The sequence below is a fragment of the Pseudophryne corroboree genome, chromosome 2 (genome assembly GCF_028390025.1).
Source record: "Pseudophryne corroboree isolate aPseCor3 chromosome 2, aPseCor3.hap2, whole genome shotgun sequence".
Lineage (NCBI taxonomy): Eukaryota > Metazoa > Chordata > Amphibia > Anura > Myobatrachidae > Pseudophryne > Pseudophryne corroboree.
The window spans coordinates 874985622-875009201 of record NC_086445.1 but is presented as its reverse complement, the minus strand read 5'-3'; the positions used below and the strand labels follow the sequence as shown (position 1 = coordinate 875009201).

The 23580-nt window shown below is 45.5% G+C and overlaps 1 protein-coding gene across 2 annotated transcripts in view; it reads left to right on the top strand.

Moving 5' to 3' along the window:
• The window catches only part of CORO6 (coronin 6), a 258150-nt gene that overhangs the window by 197408 nt on the left and 37162 nt on the right, over positions 1 to 23580 (top strand). For both annotated transcript variants that reach the window (XM_063955951.1, XM_063955952.1), the window contains 2 exons: positions 15732 to 15861; positions 17262 to 17443. In XM_063955951.1, the coding sequence (XP_063812021.1) occupies positions 15732 to 15861; positions 17262 to 17443 (312 nt within the window). The remainder of the gene's footprint in view (positions 1 to 15731; positions 15862 to 17261; positions 17444 to 23580) is intronic.

Sequence of the window (23580 nt, the reverse complement as noted above, 5' to 3'; positions counted from 1 at the left end):
TTGAACACTCGTAAGTATGGGTTGAGATTCAGAATTGGTCTTATCGAACCGTCCGGTTTCTGAACTACAAACAAGCTGGAATAGTATGCCTTGTTTTGTAGATGAGGTGGAACTGGAACAATGACCTGGGTCTGTAACCGTTTTTGAATGGCTTCTTGTAAGGTTACTCTTGCTTCTTGTGAAACTGGTAAGCCTGATTTGAAGAATCTGTGAGGTGGGAGATCCTGGAACTCCAGCCTGTAGCCCTGGGATATAAGGTCTATGACCCAGGGATCCTGGCAAGATCTTGTCCAGGTGTGACTGAAGAATTTTAACCAGGCTCCCACCTGCCTGTCTCCCAGGCCTCGCGGCCCACCGTCATGCGGAAGGCTTTGAAGAGACAGAGCAGGAGCTCTGTTCCTGAGAACCAGCAGTCACTGGTTTGCATGGTTTGCCTCTAGCACCTCTGGCGGTGGTAGAAGAACCTCTTGCCTTGCCCCAAAACTTTGCAGTCCGAAAGGACTGTAAATTAGGTCCTAAGTAGGCCTTCCTAGCTGGCGGAACTGCAGAAGGTAGATAGGTGGATTTTGAACAAATTGTATCCAGCGCTCTACTTGTGTGGATAAACGCTGTGGCAGCAAAATTGTGGTGGAGGTTAAACCCAATACCTCTTTAAAGATATATAACATAAGGGTACACAATTGCGCCTGAATATGTGGTGGTAATGGTTGTAATACTAAATGACAAGTATACACTGTATATATGAAGAATTAGTGTATTTATTCTAAAACAAAATGACAGAAAGAGAATAAATAGAAAAAGATGTGAAAAAATAGAAAATTAATACATTAATGAAAGAGTGTATATATATATATATATATGTATATGAAAGAATTCTATACATATGAATACTTTGGTCCGCAGTCCAGTACAATAGAGTGTGGCGTCCCACCTCGTTTAATTGTGCTCAAACTTCTACCACAATGTGTGGAGGGGTATGTACAACACAGTCCCAGAGGAGCTCGTTCAGTAATATATGGGGGTCACGGTCAAAGAGTCTGTTGCAGCAGCTTGATCCTGTCTTGAGAGGGAGGGGGGGTGAGGTGATCTTCTGACGGTGCTAGCAAATGAAGGGGTACCCCAGGTGGCTATGCGGGAGGGATGAGTTGCAGGAGATAGGTAATTATTGGCTCTGGACTCGCCGCTCTCTGACTCGGTCTGTGGCTGCGGAAGGTGCCCGTGTAGACAGGCGTCTGCCGCCGGCCAGATCCGAGGAGTGCGGTCGTGTCTCTGGGGGGGAAAGTGTCACTGACTTCGAGACCCGGAGCGGGACTGTCCGCAGTGCACCTCCCCACTTACAGAGCCCTTACCTTGTTCTTCTGTGCTCGATTCCCAACTTCCGCTGTCACCTTGCTTCCTTGTCAGTCTTGCAGCTTTTCGTCCGGTTTCACTTTCACTTTCCTGTACCTCGCGGTCACGTGACCTGTTCCTGTTCCTCAGCAGTCTTCAGCGCCGTGGGTGATGAATGTGTCCAGAAATAGAGAGCTCTGCTGTGTTGAATATGATTAAGGCAGTCTGTTTGAAACGGTGTCCTGTTAGCTCCTACGCGTGTCGACCTTTCTAGGTCTTCCTCAGGGAGTCTATGAGTGCCATATTCAGTGTGGGCTATTTATGCCCATACTTGCTTATGTCATAGAAAAGGGGGCGTGTTTCTCGAATTATAATGGGGATTTGTTATATAACGACTATACAGACAATCATACAATAAAAAGAATATACAAGGAAAGAATGGGATATAGAAAAACAATAATAATAGTAATAGTAAACAAAACAAGCAAAAATGATATATGTAAAAGGTATAACGACCATAAAGAATGATTTTTGAGACTGAATCATTAGTGAATATTGGGAAATGATGAGAGTTCGTTTCTGGTGAATTTATTAGTTGTGTGAGAATTTTCTGTTACTACATTTGGAGGTAGTGACAGTCTGTGGTTTGTGGGTTAAAAGTTGATAAATGGGGTTATGGACAATCCGAAGATTATGAATAAAACCTAATTGGGATAAAAAGTGAAAAATTTTGTTATGTAAACACAATATGTTAATATATTATTAATTATTAACCCATTAGTAAAACTTATTGTATGCGGAAAAATTATCTGTGTTTTGGTATATTTCACTGCAAAATTGGTTACATGGTGTAAAATTAAATTTGCTAGGCTCTAATGACTTGACCCACCAAAATGTACGCTAATAGGGCTTGATGGCTTAGCAAATATGAAGCAAATCCATGTACGATATTAGTTCATGATTACTGATCTCACCTCATTGTCTAGATTGAGGCCCCGTGGTTTCAGCGTTTTTAGGGTGTAGATCCACCTCAACTCTTCTTTATTAATTTGTTTAATAAAATCCCCTCCCCTCCAATTGGGTGACACTAGTTTGATCCCCAAGATTTTCATCCCCGCCGGGTTCCTCTCATGTGTTTCTTTGAAGTGATTGGACAAGTTGTGTGTTTCTAGTCCCTTCCTTACATTCCTAATGTGTTCGGATATCCTAGTTTTCAGTGGTCTTACAGTTCTGCCTACATACTGTAGTCGGCATGGGCATTCAATGAGGTATATCACTCCCTTGCTTTGGCACGAGATGTGTTCTTGTAGTTCAAACCTTTCTCCAGATATGTTAGATTCAAAGCTAATGGTTTTCTTGGTGCTAACTTCGTGTGTTTTACAGTAACTGCAAGAGCCACAATGAAAAAAACCCTTGCTTAGTTTTTGTCCTGTTAAAGTAGTCTGTACCACTTCTGTCTTACTGAGATGACTATGTGAGAGTTTGGATTTTAAATCTGGTGCTCTTCTATAGACTACTTTTGGCCTAGAGGACAGGGTGTCAGCTAAAAGGTTATCTTCTAGGAGGATGTGCCAATGTTTGGACAGGATTTTTTCAAGTTGTCTATTATTGGTACTGAATTGTGTCAGGAAGACTGTCTTAAAGTCTTCACTTGATGTCTCTTTGTGTTTGTAAGTCAGGAGGGTGTCTCTTTCGACTTTTGTGGCTATTTGTAGATCTTTTTCAAGTATCTCCCTCTTGTAGCCTTTCTCTATAAACTGGTTTTTCATTTCCCCTGCTTGTCGCTCAAAATCTTCAAGTTTAGTACAGTTTCTCCTCAGTCTTTTAAATTGGCCTAGTGGGATGCTTCGTAACCAATTGGGATGATGTCCACTAGTATTCAGAATATAACTGTTGACATCTACGCTCTTCTGATATGTCTTTGTGTATATTGTGGAATTCTCCACAAATACATTGATGTCCAGGAAGTTTACTGTGGATCGACTATAGTTTGTGGTAAATACTAAATTATTGTCGTTTGTATTGATGTATGTCAGGAATTCTAGTAATTTTTCTTCTGTGCCTTGCCAAATGAAAATGATGTCGTCTATATATCTTCGCCAGAGGACTAGGTTTGCTCCAAATTCATGACCACACCAGATATTGGTGTCCTCCCACCTACTCATGAACAAGTTGGCATAACTTGGAGCAAACCTAGTCCCCATAGCTGTGCCTGTAGTCTGTCTGTAATGGATGTCATTAAACCAAAAGTTATTGTGTTGTAGAATGAATTGTATGCATTCCAAGATGAAGATGGTTTGTCTTGAGTCCAAAGTCGAGTCCAATGAAAGAAAGTGATTCACTGCATCTAGACCCTGTTTCTGATCTATGATGGTATATAGAGAGGTAACATCACTTGTGCAGATCCAAAAATCTTCTGACCAAGTGATGTTGCCCAAAGTCTTGATGATGTCTGTTGTATCTTGTATATATGATTTCTGTGTTTTGACGTATGGCTGTAGGTATGAATCGATATACTGAGACAAATTTGATGTGAGTGAACCTATTCCTGATATAATTGGGCGGCCGGGTGGGTTGGATATGTTTTTATGTACTTTTGGTAGGTAATAAAATACAGGGAGTATGGGATTGTCAATTTGGATAAAAGCATGTTCTTTTTTAGTCAATATGCCTAGTTCTAATCCCTCTTTTAATAATTTGTCTAAGCATTTCTTATATTCGCCTGTAGGGTCTTGGGTCAATGTTTCATATGTACTTTTATCATTAAGAATTCTGAGTGACTCTGTTGTGTAGTCCTTCTTGTCCAACAAGACTATTCCCCCCCCTTTGTCCGCAGGTTTAATTACTAGGTCTCTGTTGTTACCTAGATCCTTGAGTGCGTTCCTTTCTGTTGTTGTTATATTTATGTTCCTTGGTTTGGTTTCTAGTCTATCTATGTCACGTGTTACCAACTGTTCAAATGTATCAATGAAGGAACCCCTCATGTGTTGCGGATAGAAGTTGGATTTCGGTTTCAGATCTGAATGTTTGTATGTTTTGTCTGGTTCCTTATGTTCTGTGTATGCGACAGATCCTTTGTTGTAATACTTGGCGAGGGTTAGTTTTCTTGTAAATTTGTGCAAGTCTAGATATGTTTCAAATTTATTCAGCTGTTTAGTTGGTGCGAACTTGAGCCCCTTGTTCAACAGTGATATGTGCTCATCTTTTAATGTAACTGTGCTCAAATTAAAAATTCCTTTGGTTCCTATTTCTGGTAATTGTTTCTCTTGTGTCTTCCTATTCCTACCTCCTCTACATCCTCGTCTAGGTCCTCCAACTTTCGTTTGTTTGGTGTTACCTGATTCATGTCGCAGGACAGGATTCCTGCCCTTTTTACTAAAAAATGGTCTGCACATGTCTCGTTATATGTCTGCTCAATGGTCTGTGTTTCTAAATTCTCATTCAGAGGTATGTCTTCCAAATTTATTGAAACTTGGAAGCCTTTTTCTAATGACACTCTGGCTAGTCTTTCATATTCAAGGTCCTCTTCAATACTGTAAGTTGAAAAGTCAGTATCTAAAGTGCTCTCTAAAATTGAGTTGTCTAGACTCTCATTGCTTGTTTTATGATACGTGATTTCTTTTTTGGGGCCTGAAGCTTTCTTGTGTAGTTTTGTCATGTACTCTTGGTAGGTGAGATTCAATCTTTTATAGATGGGTGTAATTTTGGGTATCCTTTCACGTTTGTGTGTCTTAGTCTTTGTTGGTGTATTGAGTAAGGCCGGGATTGATTTCTGTTTATTGTTGGGTTTCTTGTCTGGTTTAGTTTTCCCTATTTTATCCCTCAGGATCTTGGATTTTTTTGTAGCTATGGTTTCTTCCTCTACCCTTTTCAGTCTGTTTTTTGAAATTGCTTCTAATTGTTGGAAATCCTTATCGTGTTTGTGTTCATCCAAAGCTGTCTGTAGTGACTCTATTTCTGTGCCTAATTTTATTAGTTCAGTCTCATGTGTGTTCACAATCAATTTAATTAGCTGTGTGGAGCAGTCATGCAGGATGTTGTTCCATTTTTCCATGAATTGTGGGTCCTCTCTACTATGTGTCGGGGCTTTCTTAATTTTCAGGCCTTTTGGTATAATTCGTTGTGATAGATACCATTGCAATGTTTTATTGTCCCACCAAATTTTGGATTCTCTCGTTGCTAATCTCTCTACCCTTAGAAAGATATCACAGAACTTGTTCAAACTGTTATGTGTTGCAGTGGTGTGTTCTAAATTAGTGAAAATGATATCTGCCCTAGTGGCTCTGTCTTTTCTAAGTTCTAGAATACCCATACAAGGTGCTGCTGGATACTGGGTTTGAGAAATGAATTATGAACAAATTGTATCCAGCGCTCTACTTGTGTGGATAAACGCTGTGGCAGCAAAATTGTGGTGGAGGTTAAACCCAATACCTCTTTAAAGATATATAACATAAGGGTACACAATTGCGCCTGAATATGTGGTGGTAATGGTTGTAATACTAAATGACAAGTATACACTGTATATATGAAGAATTAGTGTATTTATTCTAAAACAAAATGACAGAAAGAGAATAAATAGAAAAAGATGTGAAAAAATAGAAAATTAATACATTAATGAAAGAGTGTATATATATATATATATATATAGGAAACCAAGGAATTGGGTGCTAGCGACCAATGGTGTCTATATTAAAGGAACGTAAAAAGATAGTATATATATATAAAAAAAGGGGGACTTATATATATAAAAAAACGTATTTATTTTTGCACAATATAAAAGGGAGGGTAATACACTGTGGTTTATAAAAATTCACAAAACACAATAGTTAAAAAAAAAAATGGAGTAAGAAGTAAAAAGTAAAAAGGTACAAGGTGCAAATCAATTGGTAGTACATATATAAAAAAATGCTTATCTTAGGTACAGGAGGTAGGTCTGAGAAAGATCATGGAGTGCCCAACGCGTTTCGTCCTTCAGGACTTCATCATATGTATATGAAAGAATTCTATACATATGAATACTTTGGTCCGCAGTCCAGTACAATAGAGTGTGGCGTCCCACCTCGTTTAATTGTGCTCAAACTTCTACCACAATGTGTGGAGGGGTATGTACAACACAGTCCCAGAGGAGCTCGTTCAGTAATATATGGGGGTCACGGTCAAAGAGTCTGTTGCAGCAGCTTGATCCTGTCTTGAGAGGGAGGGGGGGGTGAGGTGATCTTCTGACGGTGCTAGCAAATGAAGGGGTACCCCAGGTGGCTATGCGGGAGGGATGAGTTGCAGGAGATAGGTAATTATTGGCTCTGGACTCGCCGCTCTCTGACTCGGTCTGTGGCTGCGGAAGGTGCCCGTGTAGACAGGCGTCTGCCGCCGGCCAGATCCGAGGAGTGCGGTCGTGTCTCTGGGGGGGAAAGTGTCACTGACTTCGAGACCCGGAGCGGGACTGTCCGCAGTGCACCTCCCCACTTACAGAGCCCTTACCTTGTTCTTCTGTGCTCGATTCCCAACTTCCGCTGTCACCTTGCTTCCTTGTCAGTCTTGCAGCTTTTCGTCCGGTTTCACTTTCACTTTCCTGTACCTCGCGGTCACGTGACCTGTTCCTGTTCCTCAGCAGTCTTCAGCGCCGTGGGTGATGAATGTGTCCAGAAATAGAGAGCTCTGCTGTGTTGAATATGATTAAGGCAGTCTGTTTGAAACGGTGTCCTGTTAGCTCCTACGCGTGTCGACCTTTCTAGGTCTTCCTCAGGGAGTCTATGAGTGCCATATTCAGTGTGGGCTATTTATGCCCATACTTGCTTATGTCATAGAAAAGGGGGCGTGTTTCTCGATGTGGATTTACCCGCAGTAGCTCGTGAAATCCACTTATCGAGTTCTTCACCAAATAAGGCCTCGCCTGTGAAAGGCAGGCCTTCCACGCCTTTTTTGGAGTTCGCGTCAGCAGTCCACTGATGTAGCCATAATCCCCTGCGTGCCGACACTGCCATAGCTGTGGTGCGTGCATTAAGCAAACCTATCTCCTTAATGGCTTCAACCATAAAGTTTGCAGAGTCTTATATGTGTTGCAGGAGTAAAACAATTTCCTCTTGAGGTAAGGTGTCTAACCCCTCAATTAAATTGCCATACCATTTAGCAATGGCTCGCGTAATCCACCCACATGCTATAGTGGGTCTCTGAGCCACCCATGCAGCTGTATACAAAGATTTGAGCGTAGTCTCAATCTTACGATCAGCTGTATCCTTTAGGGAGGCTGCACCAGGAATAGGTAATACTATTTTCCGTGAACGCCTGGAGACTGACGCATCCACTATCGGTGGATTTTCCCATTTTTTCCTATCCTCAGAAGGAAAAGGAAAAGATGATAATAACCGCCTAGGAATTAGAAATTTCTTATCTGGATTAACCCACGGTTCTTCAAACAGGGTATTTAGTTCCTTTGACACAGAAAAAGTGGCTGAGGATTTTTTCTTCACATTAAAGTAAGATTCCTCACACACCTCTGTCACCTTGGGGGTCATTCCGAGTTGATCGCTCGCTAGCAGTTTTTAGCAGCCGTGCAAAAGCTTTGCCGCTGCCCACTGGGGAGTGTATTTTCGCTTTGCAGAAGTGCAAATGCTTGTGCAGCAGAGCGCCTGCCAAGTCTTTTTGTGCAAAACAAGACCAGCCCTGTAGTTACTCTTCGTGTGCGTTGATTCTAACGACGGTGGGACGGCTTTTGACGTCACACACCCGCCCAGCATTCGCCCAGCCACGCCTGCGTTTTCCCTGACACGCCTGCGTTTTTCTAAGCACTCCCTAAAAACGGTCGGTTGCCACCCAGAAACGCCCACTGAAAGCTTCGCTAGAACCTGTGCAAAACCACAAAGGCATTTGTAAGCGTACGTCGCGCATGCGCATTGCGGTGCATGCGCAGAAATGCAGATTTTTAGCCGGATCACTGCGCTGCGAACAACTGCAGCTAGCTATCAACTCGGAATGACCCCCTTATCATGAATATTAAGGACTTCCCTGATAGAGTCTATGAGAGCCTCAACACCTTGTGACAGAGTACCCTCGACCTACCTCTATGTCCACCTCACCTTCCCCCATTTCTGTCCCTTCATTATCAGAGTCAGAATGCAGGATATGGGCCAAAGTACGTTTTTGCGGACAAATGGTACAGGACTGACACGCTGGTCCTTTTGCATAAACTCAGTCATAGACTGTCTTAAGTATTGCGTCTCCTCATTACGAGATAATTTAGTAGAGATGGTGGAAATCATCCCCCGTATGGAGTCCAGCCATGCTGGCTCCGTACTAGCCTGAGAAGGGATACTACACTGAGTAGACACTAGTGAACCCCCTGGAGAAGAACACTGTGCCTTGCATGATACACACTCTTTGCCTGACATACTGTAGCAGTAACAGCACACACACAGGAAAACATTAAATGCACACTTAACCCACAAAGAGCCCTTCCCGAGAGACACAGAGAGAAAAAAGAACCAGCACACGGCGCCCTTATCGCTACAGCCAAGTTTAGCCGGGTGGCAGACTAAGGGGTATATTTACTAAAAATCTTATTTTTCTGAATGAGGTTAAAGTTCAAACTCGAATGACATCGAATGTGTGAATTTGCATCTTTTTGAATTTTTTACGCCACATTTACTAAGCTGTCGTATTCTGCATTTTCGTTTTTTCCGATGTCATTCGTAATTTCGGCCAGTGTTTTACGGGAGTGAATAGTAAAACACTGCCGACATTAACACAATGAATCTCGGCCGGATCTGTGAGATCCGTGCAGGGCTTCATTGTGCACCTTTAAAAAAAAAATTAAAGTGTTAAAAATCTAGAAAAAAAATGCGTGTGGTTCCCCCTCCTAAGCAAAACCAGCCTCGGTCTCTTTGAGCCGGTCCTGATTGAAAAAATATGGGGAAAAATTGACAGGGGTTCCCCCATATTTGATCAACCAGCACCGGGCTCTGCGCCTGGTCCTGGTGCCAAAAATACGGGGGACAAAAAGCGTAGGAGACCCCCGTATTTTTAACACCAGCACCGGGCTCCACTAGTCAGAGATATAATGCCACAGCCGGGGGACACTTTTATATAGGTCCCTGCGGCCCTGGCATTAAATCACTAACTAGTCACCCCTGGCCGGGGTACCCTGGAGGAGTGGGGACCCCTTAAATCAAGGGGTCCCCACCTCCAGCCAGCCAAGGGCCAGGGGGGAAGCCCAAGGCTGTCCCCCCATCCAAGGGCGGCGGATGGGGGGCTGATAGCCAAGTGTAAAAAAAAGAATATTGTTTTTTGTAGCAGTACTACAAATCCCAGTAAGCCTCCCCCGCAAGCTGGTACTTGGAGAACCACAAGTACCAGCATGCAGTGGAAAAACGGGCCCGCTGGTACCTGTAGTACTACTACAAAAAAAATACCCAACAAAACACAGAACACACACACCGTGATAGTAAAACTTTATTACATACATGCACACCTACATACATACATACTTACCTATGTTCACACGAGGGTCGGTCCACTTCTCCATGTAGAATCCACGGGGTACCTGTGAATAAAATTGTACTCACACAATCCAGTGTAGATTGGTACTCTTCTACTTGTAATCCACGTACTTGGCAAAAAAACAAACCGAAAAACCCGAACCAAGCACTGAAAGGGGCCCCATGTTTACACATGGGACCTCTTTCCCCGACTGCTGGGACCCCCCGTGACTCCTGTCAGAGAGGGTCCCTTCAGCCAATCAGGGAGCGCCACGTCGTGGCACTCTCCTGATTGGCTGTGCGCTCCTGAGCTGTCAGTCAGGCTGCGCACGGCAGAGATACAATGTAGCGCATAGGCGCTCCATTGTATCCAATGGTGGGAACTTTGCGGTCAGCGGTTGAGGTTACTCGCGGTCAACCGCTGACCGCAAAGTTCCCACCATTGGATACAATGGAGCGCCTATGCGCTACATTGTATCTCTGCCGTGCGCAGCCTGACTGACAGCTCAGGAGCGCACAGCCAATCAGGAGAGTGCCACGAGGTGGCGCTCCCTGATTGGCTGAAGGGACCCTCTTTGACATGAGTCACGGGGGGTCCCGGCAGTCGGGGAAAGGGGTCCCATGTGTAAACATGGGGCCCCTTTCAGTGCGTGGTTCGGGTTTTTCGGTTTGTTTTTTTGCCAAGTACGTGGATTACAAGTAGAAGAGGACCAATCTACACTGGATTGTGTGAGTATAATTTTATTCACAGGTACCCCGTGGATTCTACATGGAGAAGTGGACCGACCCTCGTGTGAACATAGGTAAGTATGTATGTATGTAAGTATGCATGTATGTAATAAAGTTTTACTATCACTGTGGGGTAAATTTACTAAGATTCGTAATTTCCTAAAAAAGGTCAAAGTTCAATCACGAATGACATCGACAGTGTAAAACTGCAACTTTTTGAATTGATTACGATGGATTTACTAAGCTGTCGTATTCGGGTTTTTCTTTTCTTCCGATGTCGATGTCATTCGTTTTTTTTTACCTATTTTTACGGCAGTGATTAGCAAAACACTGCCGTTTTTTTTTACAATCAATCTCGGCCGGATCTGTGTGATCCGTGCTGGGGTTCTTATTTTTTTTTTTTTATTAAACAATGTAAAATCCCAAAAAAAATTGCGTGGGGTCCCCCCTCCTAAGCATAACCAGCCTCGGGCTCTTTGAGCCGATCCTGGTTGCAGAAATATGGGGGAAAAAATGACAGGGGTTCCCCCATATTTAAGCAACCAGCATCGGGCTCTGCGCCTGGTCCTGGTCCCAAAAATACGGGGGACAAAAAGAGTAGGGGTCCCCCGTATTTTTAAAACCAGCACCGGGCTCCACTAGCTGGACAGATAATGCCACAGCCGGGGGTCACTTTTATATAGTGCCCTGCGGCCGTGGCATCAAAAATCCAACTAGTCACCCCTGGCCGGGGTACCCTGGGGGAGTGGGGACCCCTTCAATCAAGGGGTCCCCCCCCCCCCAGCCACCCAAGGGCCAGGGGTGAAGCCCGAGGCTGTCCCCCCCCATCCAATGGGCTGCGGATGGGGAGGCTGATAGCCTTTGTTGTAAAAGAAAAGATATTGTTTTTAGTAGCAGTACTACAAGGCCCAGCAAGCCTCCCCCGCATGCTGGTACTTGGAGAACCACAAGTACCAGCATGCGACGGAAAAACGGGCCCGCTGGTACCTGTAGTACTACTACTAAAAAAATACCCAAAAAAACACAAGACACACACACCGTGAAAGTATAATTTTATTACATACATACACACATACATACATACTTACCTTATGTTCCCACGCAGGTCGGTCCTCTTCTCCAGTAGAATCCAAGGGGTACCTGTTGAAGAAATTATACTCACGAGATCCAGGGGTCCAGGCTCCTCGGGAAATCCAGGGGTAATCCACGTACTTGACAAAAAAAACAAAACGGTGTCCCGACCACGAACTGAAAGGGGACCCATGTTTGCACATGGGTCACCTTTCCACGAATGCCAGAAAGCCACTCTGACTTCTGTCTAAGTGGGTTTCATCAGCCAATCAGGGAGCGCCACGTTGTAGCACTCTCCTGATCAGCTGTGTGGTCCTGTCCTCACTGACAGGCAGCACACGGCAGTGTTACAATGTAGCGCCTATGCGCTACATTGTAACCAATGATGGGAACTTTCTTGCTCAGCGGTGACGTCACTTTAGGTCAACCGCAGGGCAGAAAGTTCCCATCATTGGTTACAATGTAGCGCATAGGCGCTACATTGTAACACTGCCGTGTGCTGCCTGTCAGTGAGGACAGGACCACACAGCTGATCAGGAGAGTGCTACAACGTGGCGCTCCCTGATTGGCTGATGAAACCCACTTAGACAGAAGTCAGAGTGGCTTTCTGGCATTCGTGGAAAGGTGACCCATGTGCAAACATGGGTCCCCTTTCAGTTCGTGGTCGGGACACCGTTTTGTTTTTTTTGTCAAGTACGTGGATTACCCCTGGATTTCCCGAGGAGCCTGGACCCCTGGATCTCGTGAGTATAATTTCTTCAACAGGTACCCCTTGGATTCTACTGGAGAAGAGGACCGACCTGCGTGGGAACATAAGGTAAGTATGTATGTATGTGTGTATGTATGTAATAAAATTATACTTTCACGGTGTGTGTGTCTTGTGTTTTTTTGGGTATTTTTTTAGTAGTAGTACTACAGGTACCAGCGGGCCCGTTTTTCCGTCGCATGCTGGTACTTGTGGTTCTCCAAGTACCAGCATGCGGGGGAGGCTTGCTGGGCCTTGTAGTACTGCTACTAAAAACAATATCTTTTCTTTTACAACAAAGGCTATCAGCCTCCCCATCCGCAGCCCATTGGATGGGGGGGGACAGCCTCGGGCTTCACCCCTGGCCCTTGGGTGGCTGGGGGGGGGGACCCCTTGATTGAAGGGGTCCCCACTCCCCCTGGGTACCCCGGCCAGGGGTGACTAGTTGGATTTTTGATGCCACGGCCGCAGGGCACTATATAAAAGTGACCCCCGGCTGTGGCATTATCTGTCCAGCTAGTGGAGCCCGGTGCTGGTTTTAAAAATACGGGGGACCCCTACTCTTTTTGTCCCCCGTATTTTTGGGACCAGGACCAGGCGCAGAGCCCGATGCTGGTTGCTTAAATATGGGGGAACCCCTGTCATTTTTTTCCCCATATTTCTGCAACCAGGATCGGCTCAAAGAGCCCGAGGCTGGTTATGCTTAGGAGGGGGGACCCCACGCAATTTTTTTTGAAAAAATAAGCACTTTCCCACCCCTTCCCACTGATATACATGCACGGATCTCATGGATCCGTGCATGCCTATCCAATCACGAATAAAAAAAGCAGGTCTGTTTTTTTTTAGGACTTTTTTACGAGTTGTAATTTTTCACGGCAGTGTTTTGTGTTTTTTTGCTTTGCACTTCTTAGTAAATGACCGAGATTCATACTTAAACAGCCGCGTTTTGACCGATGGTGTATTCATTCGTAATTTTTTACCTGAACTAGCAAAAAATTACGAATGCCCTCATCACTGCCGTGATTAGTGTTTAGTAAATGACCGAGATTTACCGAGATGACACTTTGATGAAAAAACGGCATCTCGGTCAAAATCGGGAGCTTAGTAAATATACCCCTGTGTGTGTGTTCTGTGTTTTGTTGGGTATTTTTTTTTTGTAGTAGTACTACAGGTACCAGCGGGCCCGTTTTTCCACTGCATGCTGGTACTTGTGGTTCTCCAAGTACCAGCTTGCGGGGGAGGTTTGCTGGGACTTGTAGTACTGCTACAAAAAACAATATTCTTTTTTTTACACTTGGCTATCAGCCCCCCATCTGCCGCCCTTGGATGGGGGGGGGCAGCCTCGGGCTTCACCCCTGGCCCTTGGGTGGCTGGAGGGGGGGACCCCTTGATTTAAGGGGTCCCCACTCCTCCAGGGTACCCCGGCCAGGGGTGACTAGTTAGTGATTTAATGCCAGGGCCGCAGGGACCTATCTAAAAGTGTCCCCCGGCTGTGGCATTATCTCTCTGACTAGTGGAGCCCGGTGCTGGTGTTAAAAATACGGGGGACCCCTACGCTTTTTGGCACCAGGACCAGGCGCAGAGCCCGGTGCTGGTTGATCAAATATGGGGGAACCCCTGTCAATTTTCCCCCCATATTTTTTCAACCAGGACCGGCTCAAAGAGCCTGAGGCTGGTTTTGCTTAGGAGGGGGGACCCCACACAATTTTTTTCTAGATTTTTAACACTTTCACACCCCTTCCCACTGATAAACATGCACGGATCTCACTGATCCGTGCATGCCTATCAGAACACGGTAAAAAAAAGCAGGTCTATTTTAAAACTGCTTTTTTTTACGATTTGTATTTTTTTCACTGCAGTGTTTGGCTATTGCCGGCAGTGTTTGTGAAATAGAATTTTTAGTAAATTACTGAGTTGTATGAAATAACAGGCGTATTTGACCGATGGTGTATTCATTCGTATTTTTTTTCTTTGACTTCCAAAAAAATACGAAAGCCCTCATCACTGCCGAGATTTTTGTTTAGTAAATTCCCGAGATGACACTTTGAAGAAAAAACAGCAAATCGGTCAAAATCGGGACCTTAGTAAATGTACCTAGATTAGGGACATAGTGGGTCATTCTGACCCGATCGCACTCTGCAGTTTATCGCAGCGCAGCGATCGGGTCAGAACTGCGCATGCGCCGCAGTGCCGGGGGGGGGGGGGGGTCAGAACGGCGGCGTTTGGCCACCATTTCTTGGGCGCAGTCCGGCCAACGCAGGCGTGGCTGGACCGTGTGGGGGGCGGGCCGCAGGGCTACGATCAACTTGGAATGACCCCCTTAGTACACAAGTATAATGCTCCCCCCTGCTATTAACCCCTGGTACCGCTGAGGTAATCTGGAGGCACTCCGGAGGAGCTGCGCATCCCTGAAGTCAGCGTCTGTGTTGCTGCAGTATGGTAAAATGGCGCCTGTGATCTGCTGGATCCGCTCATAGTGAAGCCTCGCCCCTGCAATGACGCACGGTCTTCCCACTCTTCTTTATACTGGCTTTATGTGTCTAAGTGCGTAAAATGGAGTAAACCCCCTTTTAAGCTGCAATGCCAATCTGGTTACCGTGTACATATACTGTGTACTAAGTCTGGAGACTCAGTCCGCCCCTTTAGAAGCCGTACATCTCCGTACCCTAATGCCGCCATAATTGCCGGTGACCCACTTTTCTATCTTCTAACTCGCGAATAGTTCCCTCAGAAGCTAGCGTCCTGTCATCGGGTAACGGGACCATTAACCTTTAGTCGGGTTGGGCCGTCCCCCACCTAAGTCCCACGAAGCAGGCAGGCTGGTGCCATCCAGTCCTGCCTGAAAATAACAAACTTTGAAAATAAATGCAGAAAACTCTTCAGAAGCTTCCAGAGATATGACCGGCTCCGTCGGGCACATTTCCTAAACTTAGTCTGGTAGGAGGAGCATAGAGGTAGGAGCCAGCACATGTTATCAAACTTCTATAGTGCCCATGGCTCCAAGTGGACCCGTCTATACCCCATGGTACTTAATGGATTCCCAGTATCCCCTAGGACGTAAGAGAAAATAAGTTTGGTTTCAAGAGAAGAAAAATATCCCAAGAGGAGGCATCAACATCAAGGTTACTTCAAATAAGCAATTAATCAACTTTTTATTATGTACGCAGAATATACATTTTATAATTTAGTATGAGAATTTTCTAAAAATACTACACAATCATTGCCCTCTGCAGTTTGCTAAATAACGGTGCATTTGGGCCAAGACTTAGGCCCTTTGCTTCTTGTAGCATAATTGGAATCGTTTACATGGAATCGTTTACGTTTAAGTTTAAGTTTCTTTAATAATAATGTTGCACAGACTAAAATTCTTCTTCTTCTTCTCTCAGGTTTGGCAAATCCCAGATTACACACCCGTACGATCAATTACGGAACCCATCGTCACGCTGGAAGGTCACTCAAAGAGAGTAGGCATTATCACGTGGCATCCGTCAGCACGCAATATATTACTCAGCGCAGGTAAGGTGACCTTAACTACATGCGCAAACAAAGCGACCTAATAGAGATTGTAACAGAGAGATTCCACACTAGAACTCCGTGAGTGGAATTGTAAATAATAATGGGCCTTTACTTTACTATATAATTTCTGTATATGTAAAATAGCTTTTAATCCAAATGAAGAGAAAGTATACATGGAAATTAGGGAAGCCCAACCCCTGACGTTTTTGAGTCCCAAAAACGTCAGGGGATTATAATTACATTTTGTGTATTATGGGATTCAAAACACAGTGTAGATTGGGCCGGGAAAATGGGATTATACCTTCTTTGTTGCTGTCACATTATTCGGTCCTATTAGACTCTTCCAGCGGCCTGTAGGATAGATGGAGTCCCATGATGCAGTTGTTCTCAATCACTGGGAGCCTGGGAGTGTTCTATGCGGTGACATGATCTCTGTACTCTCGGCTAATCAGTGACTGAGAGCAGCAGCATCAGAGGACCCCAGCTCTTTTACTGCACCTGTGCATGATAAATGACTAGACAACACACACTGTCCAATAAGAGAAGCCCCTTCTGACCACCATTGTGTGTCAAGGGCAAGTGAAAAGGTAGTAGGGATAACGGAGGGCAGGGGCTGGGGGGGGCGTGTATCAAGGATGGAGGAACGCAGGGGGTGGTTGAGGAAGGATATCTTTGTACAATTTAATCCCAGGAATCGATTTCACGTCTTATAGGGCTGATTCAGATGCGGTCACAGTTCCGACACAGAAGCAGTCTTTTTTAGTGATGGAACTGCAAGGCATCGCAAGTGTAGCAGCCGCCCACAAGTGACCATAAACACCCAGCGAAGCCACCGCAACATGCTCAGCAACTGCGTACTCCGTCACAGATGCAAGGAACATCAACTCCCTGTGTGCCTCCATGGTTACGCAGAATAGCTGCGTGAGCTGCGGCACTGGCGCCATGTTTTAATCATATGAGATCGCAGTCGCACACTGAAACTCGTCCTGTTGTTAACGACCCACCTGCGTTTTTGTAGTTACTCCTTGTTACCTCCCCTAAAGGGCCTCTTCCTGTTACTCACTCTGCGACCGATTCCTCACTGCGAGCGGCATAGCAAAAGTACCTTGGCACTTGCTGACTGCGGCCATGACACATGCGCAGTCTGTCAATAATTGCTCAGTTGCTGCACATTGAAGTTGCGACTGCATCTGAATCCGGCCCATAGTAATTAGGTAGCTACTGTCAGTTCCTTCCAAACTCACATCCATGCGACACTGCATGAAATACGCCTTAGTTGAAGAGGTGGTTTTGGCACTGTTACACTAGTAGATTCTTCCAAAGACATTTATGAAGAGATTGGGCTGTGAATACAGAGGCTGACTTGGAGGAATTATTCTGTATTTCTGGTCCTCTGTTAGGCAGTGATAACGTAATCATTATTTGGAACGTGGGGACTGGCGAGGCTCTCATTACCTTAGACGAGCTGCACAGTGACCTCATCTACAATGTCTGCTGGAACTACAATGGAAGTCTCATCACCACCACCAGCAAAGATAAGAAAGTTCGGGTTATTGACCCTCGCAAACAAGAAATAGTAGCTGTAAGTAATTAATATCCCTTTTCTCTGCCTTCTTCTATTTACTTTTATCTGTTCATGCATATTGAAAACTCGTATTCGATATAGTCCTGAATTCACAACATTACGTTATAAGCAATCTTATTATAGTAGCAGGAGGGCAGCAGGAGTTATCAGAGCGTTTGCATTTTCTACCTTTATTTACACTCCCTACCGATGGCAATGTAAAACTATTCCTATATGCAGCAGCATAATCATGACTCTGACATGATGTCTCTAACTAAAGACCCAGGCAATTCTACCTGGGATGTTGCCATATGGGGGATAGGACTATGGATGCAAGAATTGCTGGAACAGTTTTGTGATATGGGGTCTATCTACTAAGCCTTGGATGTAGATAAAGTACCAGCCAATCACATCCTCACTGTCATTTTTCAAACACAGCCCGTGGTATGGTAGTTAGGAGCTGATTGGCTGGTACTTTATCTCCGTTGATTTTATCTCCATCCAATGCTTAGTAAATAGACCCCATACTGCTTCTTTGCATGTAAAGTTAGGCATGGCTGAGGGACTAAGGAGGACATTTACTAACCAGTGATAAAAGCGGAGAAGTGAGCCAGTGGAGAAGTGCCCATGGCAACCAATCAGCACTGAAGTAACATCTATAATTTGCATACTATAAAATTATACAGAGCTGCTGATTGATTGATTGATTGATGGGGCAATTTCTCCACTCTTCACTGCTTAGTAAATGTCCCCCTAATCCTTAGGGACATATACTGTATGGAATATATACCATATACAGTAGGCCACCATTATACTGTTAAACAAGATATCCAACCATTGGTAATTTTTATACCATCCCCCACCTCACATCATAGCAGAGAAAGTTTGTCTGCGATCCCACCGTTTGGGAGATTGTACGCCTCCAAATGGCTGTCTAGCAGCTAAGTCCCCGTGGCAGGAGCAATCTGACACACTGAGGCTTGTAATGTGCATGGAGCCACTGCCTCTTTAACATTAAAAGCTGCACTGTTTCCAAAGAAATGGTCATACCAGCCCCTCGTGTAGGGATATGGAAGCAAATTTCTTCCGAATTATAGGAATCCTAAGTATTGGCACTATGCTGTCCTGGTGTATGAGGAAAGGGAGGTGTAATAGTAAAATATTGCTATGTGTAGATGTTTGCGTGTGTGATATGTTATAATGTTAAAAGCAATCAATAAACACCTCCATTCTACATATAATTATTCATGGGAAACAGATATGTAATCAACATTTCACATACTGTAACTTACTGAACCTGAACTTTGTTCTTCGTCCATTCAAACATAGGAGTCTATTCATGAAGCAGTGAAAAGTGTGGAGAAGGGAGCCAGTGGAGAAGTTGGCCATGGCAACCAATCAGCATTGAAGTAAGATTTATAATTTGAATACTATACAATTGTACGGAGCAGCTGATTGGTCGCCATGAGCAACTTCTCCACAGGCTCACTTCTCCGCTCTTTTCACTGCTTCATGAATAGACCCCATAATCCTGATTTGTTTAAATGGAGGCGTTTAATTTTATCCTTTTGCACTGTATCTTATTTCACGGGTCATGACTGGAACAGTTGCTCTTTGGTTTTTTCACCTCTTTATTGCCTTTTTATGCTTTCTTCTTTTTTTTTGTCTAGTTAATAGTGCTATCTTTTTTGTTTTTGTTCTTTGCGTATAGTGCATGCCAAGTTGCTTGTGTTTCAAAATCATATTCCTATACGGTTTTGGAAGTTGATTTATCTACATTATTACTTTATTTATACCTATAATTAGAGTCAGGAGGGGGACCAGTGAGAAGTGCGTACAGTACTCTAAATAATTACTTAGTGGACTGTATTTTCACCCTAATTCTGAGTTGATCGCAGCAGCAAATTTGTTAGCAGTTGGGCAAAACCATGGCCCTCATTCCGAGTTGTTCGCTCGGTATTTTTCATCGCATCGCAGTGAAAATCCGCTTAGTACGCATGCGCAATGTTCGCACTGCGACTGCGCCAAGTAACTTTACTATGAAGAAAGTATTTTTACTCACGGCTTTTTCTTCGCTCCGGCGATCGTAATGTGATTGACAGGAAATGGGTGTTACTGGGCGGAAACACGGCGTTTCAGGGGCGTGTGGCTGAAAACGCTACCGTTTCCGGAAAAAACGCAGGAGTGGCCGGAGAAACGGTGGGAGTGCCTGGCCGAACGCTGGGTGTGTTTGTGACGTCAACCAGGAACGACAAGCACTGAAATGATCGCACAGGCAGAGTAAGTCTGGAGCTACTCTGAAACTGCTAAGTAGTTAGTAATCGCATTATTGCGAATACATCGGTCGCAATTTTAAGAAGCTAAGATTCACTCCCAGTAGGCGGCGGCTTAGCGTGTGTAACTCTGCTAAATTCGCCTTGCGACCGATCAACTCGGAATGAGGGCCCATGTGCACTGCAGGAGGGGCAGATGCAACATGTGCAGAGAGAGTTAGATTTGGGTTGTGTGTGTTCAAACTGAAAACTAAATTGCAGTGTAAAAATAAAGCAGCCAGTATTTACCCTGCACAGAAACAAAATAACGCACCCATATCTAACTGTCTCTGCAAATGTTATTTCTCTGACGTCCTAGTGGATGCTGGGAACTCCGTAAGGACCATGGGGAATAGCGGCTCCGCAGGAGACTGGGCACAAAAGTAAAGCTTTAGGACTACCTGGTGTGCACTGGCTCCTCCCCCTATGACCCTCCTCCAAGCCTCAGTTAGATTTTTGTGCCCGGCCGAGAAGGGTGCACACTAGGGGCTCTCCTGAGCTTCTTAGTGAAAGTTTAGTTTTAGGTTTTTTATTTTCAGTGAGACCTGCTGGCAACAGGCTTACTGCATCGAGGGACTAAGGGGAGAAGAAGCGAACTTGCCTGCTTGCAGCCAGCTTGGGCTTCTTAGGCTACTGGACACCACTAGCTCCAGAGGGACCGAACACAGGCCCAGCCTCGGAGTCCGGTCCCAGAGCCGCGCCGCCGGCCCCCTTACAGAGCCAGAAGCAAGAAGAGGTCCGGAAAAATCGGCGGCAGAAGACATCAGTCTTCAACAAGGTAGCGCACAGCACTGCAGCTGTGCGCCATTGTTACTCAGGCACACTTCACACTTCGGTCACTGAGGGTGCAGGGCGCTAGGGGGGGGCGCCCTGAGCAGCAATGTAAACACCTTGGCTGGCGAAAATACACCACATATAACCCTCAGGGCTATATGGATGTATTTTAACCCCTGCCAGAACTCACCAAAAAGCGGGAGAAATGGCTGCCGAGAAGGGGGCGGAGCCTATCTCCTCAGCACACGGGCGCCATTTTCCATCACAGCTCCGCTGGAAGGACGTCTCCCTGACTCTGCCCTGCAGTCCTGCACTACAGAAAAGGGTAAAAAAGAGAGGGGGGCACTAATTTGGCGCAGTTCTAATAATAACAGCAGCTATAAAGGAAAAAGCACGTTTTATAGTGGTATTCCTGTCTATATATAGCGCTCTGGTGTGTGCTGGCATACTCTCCCTCTGTCTCCCCAAAGGGCTAGTGGGGTCCTGTCCTCTATCAGAGCATTCCCTGTGTGTGTGCGGTGTGTCGGTACGATTGTGTCGACATGTTTGAGGAGGAAAATGAGATGGAGGCGGAGCAATTGCCTATTATAGAGTTGTCACCCCCTAGGGAGTCGACACCTGAGTGGCTGAGCTTATGGAAGGAATTGTGTGACAGTGTCAGTTCTTTACGAAAGACAGTTGACGACATGAGACAGACGGCTACTCAGCTTGTGCCTGTCCAGGGGTCTCAAACGCCATCAGGGGCTTTAAAACGCCCGTTACCTCAAATGGCAGACACAGACACGGATACTGACTCCAGTGTCGATGATGAGGAGACAAACGTGACTTCCAGTAGGGCCACACGTTACATGATTGAAGCAATGAAAAATTTATTGCATATCTCTGATAATACAAGTACCACTAAAAAGGGTATTATGTTTGGTGAGAAAAAACTGCCTGTAGTTTTTCCTGTATCCGAGGAATTAAATGAAGTGTGTGATGAGGCGTGGGTTTCCCCCGATAAAAAACTGATAATTCCTAAAAGGTTATTGGCATCATACCCTTTCCCGCCAGAGGATAGGGCACGTTGGGAAACACCCCCTAGGGTGGATAAAGCGCTCACACGCATGTCTAAACAGGTAGCACTACCCTCTCCTGATACGGCCGCCCTAAAGGAACCTGCCGATAGAAAGCAGGAGAATATCCTAAAATGTATATACACTCACACGGGTGTTATACTGCGACCAGCAATCGCCTCAGCCTGTATGTGCAGTGCGGGCGTGGCGTGGTCGGATTCCCTGACTGAAAATATTGATACCCTAAATAGGGACAGTATATTACTGACTATAGAGCATTTGAAAGATGCATTTTTATATATGCGTGATGCACAGAGGGATATTTGCCGACTGGCATCAAGAGTTAGCGCGCTGTCCATTTCTGCAAGAAGAGGTTTATGGACGCGGCAGTGGTCAGGTGATGCGGATTCTAAAAGGCACATGGAAGTATTGCCTTATAAGGGGGAGGAGTTATTTGGGGTAGGTCTATCAGACCTGGTAGCCACGGCAACTGCTGGAAAATCCACATTTTTACCCCAGGTAGCTTCTCAACCTAAGAAGACGCCGTATTATCAGGCGCAGTCCTTTCGGCCCCATAAGGGCAAGCGGGCAAAAGGCGCCTCATTTCTGCCCCGTGGCAGAGGGAGAGGAAAAAGGCTGCAGCAAACAGCCAGTTCCCAGGAACAAAAGCCCTCTCCCGCCTCCGCAAAGTCCTCAGCATGACGCTGGGGCTTTACAAGCGGACTCAGGCACGATGGGGGCCCGTCTCAAGAAGTTCAGTGCGCAGTGGGCCCACTCGCAAGTGGACCCCTGGATCCTTCAGGTGGTATCTCAGGGGTACAAATTGGAATTCGAGACATCTCCCCCTCGCCGTTTCCTAAAGTATGCTTTACCGACGTCTCCCTCAGACAGGGAGGCAGTATTGCAAGCCATTCACAAGCTGTATTCCCAGCAGGTGATAATCAAGGTACCCCTCCTGCAACAGGGAAAGGGGTACTATTCCACACTATTTGTGTTACCGAAGCCGGACGGCTCGGTGAGACCAATTTTAAATCTAAAATCCTTGAACACTTACATACAAAGGTTCAAATTCAAGATGGAGTCACTCAGAGCAGTGATTGCAAACCTGGAAGAAGGGGACTATATGGTGTCTCTGGACATCAAAGATGCTTACCTACATGTCCCAATTTACCCTTCTCAACAAGGGTACCTCAGGTTTGTGGTACAGAACTGTCACTATCAGTTTCAGACGCTGCCGTTTGGATTGTCCACGGCACCCCGGGTCTTTACCAAGGTAATGGCCGAAATGATGATACTCCTTCGAAAGAAGGGAGTTTTAGTTATCCCTTACTTGGACGATCTCCTGATAAGGGCAAGATCCAGGGAACAGTTGGAAGTCGGAGTAGCACTATCTCAGATAGTGCTGCGGCAGCACGGTTGGATTCTCAATATTCCAAAATCGCAGCTGATCCCGACGACACGCCTTCTATTCCTAGGGATGATCCTGGACACAGTCCAGAAAAAGGTGTTTCTCCCGGAGGAGAAAGCCAGGGAGTTATCCGAGCTAGTCAGAAATCTCCTAAAACCAGGCCAAGTCTCAGTGCATCAATGCACAAGGGTCCTGGGAAAGATGGTGGCTTCTTACGAAGCAATCCCATTCGGCAGATTCCACGCAAGAACCTTCCAGTGGGATCTGCTAGACAAATGGTCCGGGTCGCATCTTCAGATGCATCAGCGGATAATCTTGTCACCAAGGACAAGGGTGTCTCTCCTGTGGTGGTTGCAGAGTGCTCATCTTCTAGAGTGCCGCAGATTCGGCATTCAGGACTGGGTCCTGGTGACCACGGATGCCAGCCTGAGAGGCTGGGGAGCAGTCACACAGGGAAGAAATTTCCAGGGCTTGTGGTCAAGCCTGGAGACATCACTTCACAGAAGCTGCAAGGATTCTTCGCTGGGCGGAAAATCATGTGATAGCACTGTCAGCAGTGTTCATTCCGGGAGTGGGCAACTGGGAAGCAGACTTCCTCAGCAGACA